General features: G+C 43.2%; 1 protein-coding gene across 4 annotated transcripts in view; it reads left to right on the forward strand.

Moving 5' to 3' along the window:
* Positions 1-447: 447 nt before the first annotated feature.
* loxl3b (lysyl oxidase-like 3b) overlaps positions 448-10,836 on the forward strand; it is a 36,985-nt gene continuing 26,596 nt past the window's right edge. For all 4 annotated transcript variants that reach the window (XM_063184083.1, XM_063184084.1, XM_063184086.1 and 1 more), the window contains exons 1-4: positions 448-762; positions 6,648-7,001; positions 7,482-7,648; positions 9,835-10,055. In XM_063184083.1, coding sequence (XP_063040153.1) covers positions 6,650-7,001; positions 7,482-7,648; positions 9,835-10,055 — 740 coding nt within the window. In that variant the 5' untranslated portion in view covers positions 448-762; positions 6,648-6,649. The remainder of the gene's footprint in view (positions 763-6,647; positions 7,002-7,481; positions 7,649-9,834; positions 10,056-10,836) is intronic.

The raw sequence follows: 10,836 nt of genomic DNA on the forward strand, positions 1-10,836 counted from the left end.
AACAACTTCACATAGATGAGGGTTCTGTCAGGTTCAGTTAACCAAGGTATCAGGTTACCTCTCTGAAGCTCAGACCAGGACCAAATGGTGGACCAAACGTCCAATTTGTTCAAAAGAACATAGGCTAACTAAATGCATTTTATTATTTAGGCCTAAACCTATTTAATATCATAATGGGAGAGAACCAAACACTTGCTGTAGATGCTGAAGTGGTCCAATTTCTGTTATTTTGAATAGCCGTTAACTAATAACTGTAGATTTAAAAAAAAATATTAAGAAGTTATAAAATTATTATTTCATAACGTGAAATGTCCAGACAGACTTGCACAACCGCACGTTTCTCCGTTACACAAGTGGAACGCTCATTCAGGACCAATGAAAGAACCAGTGTTAGTTTTTTCTCTAGGAAAAATCCTGCCCACTCTCAAGATGTGTAGAGTCGTCCACGAGTCAACTCCACCTCTCTCCTCCCCTTCTCTTCCCTCTCTACCTCCTTCGTTCTCTCTCCTCATCCCTGTAACTTTCGTTGCTGTACAGCTGGCAATTTATAGACAAAAGAGGGCTAGTGATTATGGGCTATTAGACGTGATGCGTAGTTAAGTTTTTTCTAACCTTGACAGACACACTGGATGACCGTCTCTCATCTGTCGGACGAAGGATACGGAGGCCAGAGGATCAGTGGCCTTGAGTAAAAAATTGAGGATAACGACTACAACGGATAGAAAAGAAACCGTTCAAGCCGGCTAATCAGACGCGCTTTTGGTAAGTTCAAAGTCTCCAACTCTTAACTCCAACACGGTTGTTGACACCTTGGCACGGGGCCTGTTTCTAGATTAACTAAAATCCAAACCACGGTTTTGGAGTTGGATTGTGCCTTATAAAATGTACCCGTTACTATTTAATCAGTGGGCTGTGTCATCTGAGCTAGTGCCGTTTGTGACTTTGAACATACTCCTCTCCACTTCTGTTTGGTATTTGATCGAGGAGACACGCCTGCCAGTTTAAATTATGACAAACAATATCTCTCTCTCTCTCTCTCTCTCTCTCTCTCTCTCTCTCTCTCTCTCTCTCTCTCTCTCTCTCTCACACACACACACACACACACACACACGCACGCACGCACACAGGCACACGCACACACACACCAGCGCGCACGTACGCAAACACTCACCAACTTTTAGCTCAGCGTGACTGTCACTTTCCATTACAAATGATACAACCGTTCATCTATACACTCACATCTGGTCAGCTGCTCACAGTCCAAGAGTAAACAACATGATTTGGATGGATTCCTTCATAGACGAAAACAGGTGTCAATAGATCTCATTGGCATGCGTAATCTCCTCTCATTCCCTCTAGGCCTGTATTTGTAGAGCTATCAATGCTTTCCCCCATGCTGCGTATCTTGGGCTATCCATCTATCTCTGTCGCTCCCCCTTCCTCTCTTCCAGACAGAGTGCAAGAGGTGGGGTGCACGCGTTTTCTACGTGCACGTACACTCAGACATCTCTTCAACACTCACCTGGTGGGTTGAAATTAAGTCTAGAAAGTGAAGAGTGACCCATGCGGATACGACCCATAGGCTACTGCCCGCTTGTGCGTCGAAGCGTGATGATTTAAGTGTACCAGTTTATAGAAGGGATTTTTATTGACTGTTCTTTACTCGGAACCAGCCATGCGCTTTGCAGCATGTGCAGCTGTTGCATATTACGCCTTGTTAAAAGTGTTTACAGGCTAGCTTATATGGAGTGTGGTATGGGGCAGGCACGCGCAGCTACTGTATGTAGCGTCATCATGACAGTGACATCATATATGTGACCAATAACTTTACACATTGCATCCTGTCCGACTTTGAAGACGAAAGGTGATCGGGTTTTCAGACCAAGGAAGTCTAGTAGTCCCACAATACGCCCACATAGCACAGACAGCTGATTTTCACTTCAGATATTATTCCATTCTTCTTTGAGGGTCCTTCTAAAACATATGCCAATTCAACCGTTACGCGCACGTGCATTTTAACGCTTGCTTTTTTGCGTAGGCCTATACCAAACGAGCGTTGGTCCACTACTCTTAAGGCGGCTCTAGTCGTCTTGTCTGTCATTTTGAGTATTTTGTCGTATAGACTGGGGTGGTGCTACCTTAAAGAAGGGGGTCTGAAAGGAATACCAGAATACTCTGGAGGATAAGGGAGCAGATTCTAATCACATGTGAAAGTCGGCTACCCAAACTGCTACCCCTTCTGTTGCGCCTCATCCTTGTTGTGGTGCCATTTTAAAATAGAATAGAATAGAATAGAATAGAATAGAATGCCTTTATTGTCATTATACAAAGTAGCCTATACTGAGATTTGAGATTTTCTGTTTGAGAAAGGAAGGGTCTTTTCCTTATTGAACACTGTTAATGCACCTCTATCTCAGAGAGAGAGAGAGAGAGAGAGAGAGAGAGAGAGAGAGAGAGAACAGAAGACAGATTGACCCCAAGAGGAACGGTGCTGGTTATTGCATGACAATAAGAGTTACAAGAAGAGTTAGAGTTCAGTAGCATTAGAGTAAAAGTAGTTGGGGGGTCGGGTCGTATGTACGCTGCCACATCCATCATATAATTAACTTCTCGAAATGTGTTTTAATTGATTCACGATGTTTGCAGCACAAGGTCAGACACAAGTTGGGGAGTTCACAGCGGGAATGATCCACAGTCGACGTAACATAGTGAACTGATCAAAACAGAGTGCTTTGTTGTGGATATTATTTACTGCCTGTGGTTATGACTGTGTGTGTGTGCAAAATAGAAGCGCATAATGTGTGTGTGTGTGTGTGTGTGTGTGTGTGTGTGTGTGTGTGTGTGTGTGTGTGTGTGTGTGTGTGTGTGTGTGTGTGTGTGTGTGTGTGTGTGTGTGTGTGGCGAGGGGGGGTGGGGGGTGGACTTGGGTCATGTGCGGCTTGGCGGAAGTCAGCACAGGAGCCAGCTATAGCCTCTATACATATTCCAGTATAGGGCCCCTCAGTATGGTGCTAAGTGTATGCATTTCTGATTAATTACAGTGAGTCCAATATGTATTTGATCCCTTGCTGATTTTGTTGGTTTGCCTACTAAAAAAGACATGATCAGTCAATAAATGTTATGATAATATGTATTCTAATATGGAGAGACAGAATAAAAAAAAGAAAATCCAGAAATTAACTGAAGAGAATATATATTAATTTATTTCCATTTCATCGAGCAAAATAAGTATTTGATCCCCTGCCAACTGATTACAGTTCCGGGCCCACAGACCAGATGGGCACTTCCGATCAACTTGTCATCTGAATTAAAGACACCTGTACATACTAACATGCATAAAAGACACATTGAATCTGCAGAATCAGTCCATAGTATGAGTGAATCAGTCACACTCCAACCTCACCAGCATGGGAAAGACCAAAGAGTGGTCAAATGATATCAGTGACACGATTTTAGACCTGAACAAAGATTAAATGGACTGCAAAGCCACAAGAAAGAGACTGGGTATTAATGACCCAGCTGTTGATGCATTTCTTCCAAAATGTGAGGAATACAAAATGACTATCCATCAGCCTGTCTGGGGTTCTATACAAGATTTGACCTTTTGTAGGGATTTGATAATCATGAGAACAGAAAGAAATCACCCTAGAGCTGTACGGGATGAACTAGGCAATGATATCAAAGCTACTGGGACCAAAATCACTGATAAAACTACTGGTAGCACTTAATGTCACAGAGGTTTAAAATCCTGTAGTGCACACATGGTACCTCTACTTCAGAAGGAACCTGTGCAGTCCCACCTAAGGTTTGCCAACAGACATCAGACTGGTTTAGGATATGATAAGGAGGTGCTGTAGTCAGATGAAACCAAAATCAAGCTGTTTGGCATTATCACAATTTAATGTGTTTTGAGAAAGAGTACTGCTGTCTATGATCCCAAGAACACCCTCCTCACCATCATGCATGAAAGTGGTATCATTATGGTTTGAGGGTGTTTGTCTGGCCAAGGCACAGGACAACTTCGCATCGTCAATGAATGGATGGAGGGAGACATGTAATGTGCAATCCTGAGTGCAAACGTCCTTCCCTTCACCACTACACTGAAGGGTGGGCCATTTTTGGATCTCCCAACATGACAGTAATACACAACATACAGTCAGTGCAGCAAAGGAGTGGCTCAATAAGAAGCATATTAAAGCCGTGAAGTGGCCTAGACAGTCTCCAAATGTTAACCCTATAGTAATTATATGGAGAGAACTGAACCTCCCATTTGCCAAGCTACAGCCACAAACTATTAATGTTTTAGAGATAATGTGCAAAGAAAAATGGGCAAAAAATATTTTCTACTATATGCACAAACATTATCATTAACTAAAAGAAGCATCTAACCTCAGTGCTAGACAACTAGGGCTTTGCCACAAAGCACTTTATCCTCTTTAGCTAGAGGGGTCAAATACTTATTGGCCTAAATTAAATACAAATAAATTAAAATATATTATTTTAAGTTATTTTCTGGAATTTCTTTTTGATATTCTGTCTCTCCATGTTTGAATACATATTATCATAAATTTATAGACTGATCATGTCTTTATTAGTGGGCAAACCGGCAAAATCAGCAAGGGATCAAATACATATTGGACTCACTGTATGGGGATGTTATATTTCATAAATAAGCTCTAATGGCTGTTGTTTCCCTCTAAAAGGATCACATGCATTGCTGATAATGCCATGTGCCCATGACGTAACGAGAGAGCAGTAAATATCTGTTTAGTGTTGTGGGAACCTCCGCCACATCGGCAAATGTGTTTCACATTATACTCTGGCCTTCAGCGCAACCTGCTTTTTATGGGAAGGGGTTCAGGGGTCAAGTTAGGAACTTCACAGACACCTGCCGAAAGCCTCAGTTGAAAACAGTTAACACTAATGTCCATTGCCCCCGTGTGAATGTGTTGTTTTTTGTACTATATAGGGCAGTTACTTTTAGATAAAGCAGTACGGATGTGGGCACTGTGATTTTACTCACTGCTGTGGACAGCTTTAGCATGGGTCAAAGCCATTTGAAAGGGGCCTCCCTCTCAATGCATATGTAACTGAGGTCACCTGCGGTAGTTCGCCATTCGGGGCTTGAACCTACATCCTACCAATCAACGCTCCAGTTTGGGCATGGGAAGCACAGCACAACACTGCTGAGCTAAAGGTCGAGAGCAATAGCTCAGTGCTATCGATACCGTTTCGGGTGGGAGGTTAACTAACGTTCTACGCTGAACTCTGCTAGTTGGCATCTGTTACACATACAATGTAATGTGGAACCAATCCCCCCAACCCCACCCCCTCTCTCCCTGGGAGCAGGACAGCTGACCCATTTGCCCCCTTCTGTTGATGGTCCTGCTTGTGCTTTTTCGTAGCCTCTACTGCACATGGGGTCACCGGTGGGCCTATTCACTAATTACTGAAAATACTCAACTACATCATAACAACATTGCTATGACAGTACCGAGAGCCTTAAAGGGACAGTTTGGTCAATTTCAACATGCAGTTGTATTGCTCACGCTACCCTTGACTTGTCACTACCTGGTGATGCCACATTTTTCGGCTCAGCCCTTTCCGAGATATGAGCAATTCTAATGGGGGCAGCGTTTGTTTACATTTTTAAAAAATGAAACATAGGCCAACTGCAAATATTTTCCCAAAAGGTACTGTTGTTTGTCAATTGTCTGCTGATGTTTTATAACCTTTTGGATGTTTTTGGGAATAAATAAAAATGTTTTTTTGAAATGTAAACAAAGAGCTGCCCCCATTACAATGACCAGGATCTCGGAAACGGCTGAAGAAGAAGAAGAAAAAATCTCAGGCACTGACAAGTCCAGGGTAGTGTGAGCATTACAACTGCATGTTGAAATTGACCAAACTGTCCCTTTAAGATTAAGACATAGCCATTACAATGTTGGTGACAGTAAGGTTATAACATAGGCTCTGCTCTAAGGAGTTGAAAGGAAGCGGTCACAGAGTTGCATCCTTGTGTCTGGCTGCCTGGCAGTTGTATCGAGTCACTCAATTTATTCTGCGAGGTCTGGTTCTAATCTCCGTCCCCCACTGGGATGACCAACAATGGCTGAAACATCATTTATTGGCAAAAGAATACAACTGTGAAAAAGTTTTCGTTACCTCTGGCATTTCTTCACATACCAGTATTTCTTTAGTACTGCACGCAGACCAGACGTAAGACCTGCAAATGATTTTTTTGGAACTGGTTCCAATATGGTCCTTGACGCAAAGATCTGCGGGTTGGCAAATAGAGTATTCTGCATGACTAGAATGATGCTTATAGAGTGCAGACCACCCACTAAGGCAGCTCTGTTTCATCAAGTCACGCTGTCTTGCTGCAAGTGCAACTAACCATGACCAACTTCAAGAAGCTCCTAGCGATCATTGGTGAATAAGCCTGTGGTTTCTTAATAAGCTGGGCTACGTTGTTTCTGACCCATCTTGAACATTTTATCTAAATAGGTCCATAATATTTTGTGTAACTCTGCTAAGCTAACAACCTGACAGCCATTACCAATCTTTGGTAAAGGTAAATAATGTAAGTGGAAGAACAGTATCCTGTAATGCTTAACTAAGTTTGAAACTTTCCTTCACAATTTCAGTTATGGGGCCCAGTCACTTATGGAGGTGTGCAGTGACACTGCTATTAGGGGCGTGGTCCATGTGCTGTATGGGTCAGACCACACCCCCAACACAGACCACACCCCCACCAAAGACCACACCCACAGCAAAGACTACACCGGCCCCCGCGCCACAATCTGGAGGCCTCAAATTCAGATTGGCCGGTTATCCGAGGAAACACAACGAGGGTCGAGTCGAGGTGTTTTACAAAGGCGAATGGGGAACCATCTGCGATGACGACTTCACGTTATTCAACGCCCACGTCCTCTGTCGCCAGCTGGGCTTTGTGGAGGCCACGGGCTGGACGCACAGTGCCAAGTATGGAAAAGGAACAGGTACATAGACATGCACACAACACTGCACATACACATGTACGCACGGTATGCAAAGATAATTAGAACCACCATGCCTGACACACACGCACGGGCGTGCACACACCTACACACACACACACACACACACACACACACACACACACACACACACACACACTGTTAACATAACACTGTTAACATAAAGCAATATCGGCCCTATCGTGGCTTAATGGTAGGGCACTCGTCTGCCATGCAGCCGGCCCGAGTCCTTTGCCGTCCCTTCCCCGTCTCTCTCCCAAACGTTTCCTGTCTCTCTCTCAGACTGCCCTGTCACTAATAAAGTCTGAAAAGACCAAAACATAAAGCAATATGATACAAAAACAAAACTGACTGAAATTTGTTTTAGTGAATTTAATTCAAGTTAAGTTGACTAACCAAGCACAATTTACACACACACACTTGTTATACTGTATCAGATTCAGCAATCTTGTTTGCTTGCAGGTAAGATCTGGCTCGACAATGTGCAGTGCAGTGGGAGTGAGACGAGCATCTCAGTGTGTAAGTCGCGCGGCTGGGGCAACAGCGATTGCACTCACGACGAGGACGCCGGAGTCGTATGTAAGGACGAGAGGCTGCCGGGATACGTGGACACTGATAATGTCATAGAGGTTCGCATGCGCACACACACACACACACACACACACACACACACACACACACACACACACACACACACACACACACACACCTCTATAAAGCCTTGTCTTATCCCTCCCACTGCCTATATCAGACAGTATCAGTTTATCTCTCTTCATCTCTCTCTCTCTCTCTCTCTCTCTCTCTCTCTCTGTCTCTCTCTTTGTCTCTTTCTCTCTGTCTGTCATTCTGTCTGTCTGTCTCTGTCTCTCTCTTGCTCGCTCATACACATACTGTCACACACACACACACACACGCACACACACACACACACACACACACACACACACACACACACACACACACACACACACACACACACACACACACACACACACACATGTGGTATACTCACAGTTCTTTTCTTCTCTCTCTCTTTTCCTTTCCATCACACGTCTATGAAAGTAAACAGACAGACAGACAGACAGACAGACAGACAGACAGACAGACAGACAGACAGACAGACAGACAGACAGACAGACACATGCACACAGTCCAACACAGACAGAGAGATCAAACAGACAACAAGATGAAACCCACATGTATGCTGAATGAACACAGGCTGTTCATATCTACAAAAATAGCTAGCACACTTGTCCGTGTACTCGGTTACACCCATCAAGGACACAGCGCAGTACACACACACAGGCAAACACAGAGGAGTCCAGCCAAACCATACATGCATCCGCATCCAAAATAGTTTAATATACCATTCAGTTAACAACAAACAGTAAACAAATCATACAAATAGTTAGAAAATTGAGGTAATACTGACTGACCACATAAACTTCAGACATGCATCATGCTATACTACAGTATTTGTACAAATATACTTGGTGAGTATACTTGGTGAACTGAATCAAAGGGCCGACTATTTGTGAATGGACTGCTGGAACACTTTTGGCAGTGGTCGCAGCACTAGCAAGAACATGCAGTGCTCCCCAGCTGCTGTTTGTTGATGTACCACATTTCTCTCTCTCTCTCTCTCTCTCTCTCTCTCTCTCTCTCTCTCTCTCTCTCTCTCTCTCTCTCTCTCTCTCTCTCTCTCTCTCTCTCTCTCTCTCTCTCTCTCTCTCTCTCTGTCTGTCTGTCTGTCTGTCTGTCTGTCTGTCTGTCTGTCTGTCTGTCTGTCTGTCTGTCTCTCTGCTCTCTGTCTGTCTCTGTCCCTGTCTCTGTCTCTTCTCTCTGTCTCTGTGTCTGTCTGTCTGTCTGTCTGTCTGTCTCTCTCTCTCTCTCTCTCTCTCTCTCTGCTAATTTACTATGATGTGGAGAAGAGAATCTATGTGACTGACTGGACTGTATGTGAAAGGAGGCAATGTGTGTCTCCATGTCCACCCCCACAATTGAGTACAATATTCAGATGGCATTTCTGTCTGTCTGTCTGTCTGTCTGTCTGTCTGTGTCTCTGTCTCTCTGTGAGATGTACATGTAAGTGAATGGCTGTCATATTAAGACTCTACAGTATATCATGAAAGTGAGTGCACCCCTTGCAGTTTTGGCAGATTTGTGAGTATATCTTTAAATGGGAAAGTGTCAAAAAATTTCACTTTTGACACAATGTTTAGTGATCTTTTAACAACATATTTAACCGCTGAAATTTCTTGTTCACTCAGAAAAAAACAAAATACAGCCGTTAATGTTTGAACATGTACCCACAAAAGTGAGTACACCCCAGATTGAAATCCGGTATAGAAGGGGACGTGTTGGCTCGAATCATCTCGAAATGAAAAGGGATTAAAATGGAAGTAATCTGTGTGCGTTTCAACCTTTCTTTTCATTGAACTTTTACATTTTGAGTGTGCGCCTGGCTTAAAAAGATTGGTGTGAGATTTGAATGCAATCCTATGGAGAATATCATGATCTGCCTCAGTAGTGTTGACAGCATTCATGCATCCCAAAACCATGTCAGTCCCACTACCATGCTTGGCTGTTGAGATGATTCACTTTTTTGTAAAACTCACTTGTTTACCACCACATATTATTTTGGTTTTTTTAAGCAGTTAAATATGTTGTTAAAAGGTCACTAAACATTGTGTCAAAGTGACATTTTTTTGATAATTTCCCATGAAAAGATATACTCAAAAGTCTGTCTAAACTGCTAGGGGTGTAATCGCTTTCGTGATATACTATATGTGTACCTCTATGTCTCTCTCTGCAGCATATACAGACAGATGAGTACCATATCGAGGAGGTGCGTCTGCGTCCCGTGGTCAACACGGCTAAGCGGCGTCTCCCGGTGACGGAGGGTGTGGTGGAGGTGCGCTACAAGAACAGCTGGGCCCAGGTGTGCGACCGGGGGTGGACCCCCAAGAACTCCCGCGTCATCTGCGGAATGATGGGTTTCCCCCACGAGAGGAAGGTCAACAAGAACTTCTACAGGTAGGTCGAGGGCGATAAATGAACACCAGCCAACCGGCCAAATGCCGGTGAAATTTCAGTTTGGCTGGTAGAAAAGACCAACTTACTAGCCACTTTGACCCATTAGTGAGTGTGTGTTTGGCTAGTAAGATTAACATCTAGCCATTTTGACTGGTGATGTAAAAACGTTAATTTAGAGTAGGTCCCACTGTCATGGTAGAACTTGTACATGTAGGCTCCACCCCACTGTAATGGTAGAATGGTATTGCAACAAGCCTAATAACTCAGATGGAGTTTTTTGAACTCATTGGAGGTACGCTGAAGACAAGTTTTAGATGTCGAAGACAGTCATAATGTGTACTCTCCCTCTTAGCTGAAGAAAGAATTACTACACTTTCTATGCAATTTTATATACATTTTATTGTAATATATTTATATTTATATTTAATATATAAATGCAATTTTATTTTTTCATAACCAATACACTGCACCCAAATAGCTGGTAGTCGCTTTGGCTAAGTATAGTATAATGTTAAAAAGAATAATTTATGAAAATACACTAAATTATAAACACTATGAACCTGTCTTTGAACCGAAGATAGAATTGTCTCACAGCTGGATCCTGCATTGTGATTCTGCATTGTGGTTCTGCAAAAGAGGACTATTTTGCAGCTAAACTATCATTTTGTATGACATCACGTCTTTGTGTGTGCCTCCTCCCATGCACAGTGGTCTTCCCTCTCAGGTGCTCCCTGCCCTGTGGTCAGACACCCGTGTGTTTGATGTGTGTTAAAATCCCAGG

The sequence above is a fragment of the Engraulis encrasicolus genome, chromosome 19 (genome assembly GCF_034702125.1).
Source record: "Engraulis encrasicolus isolate BLACKSEA-1 chromosome 19, IST_EnEncr_1.0, whole genome shotgun sequence".
In the NCBI taxonomy this organism is placed as follows: Eukaryota; Metazoa; Chordata; class Actinopteri; order Clupeiformes; family Engraulidae; genus Engraulis; species Engraulis encrasicolus.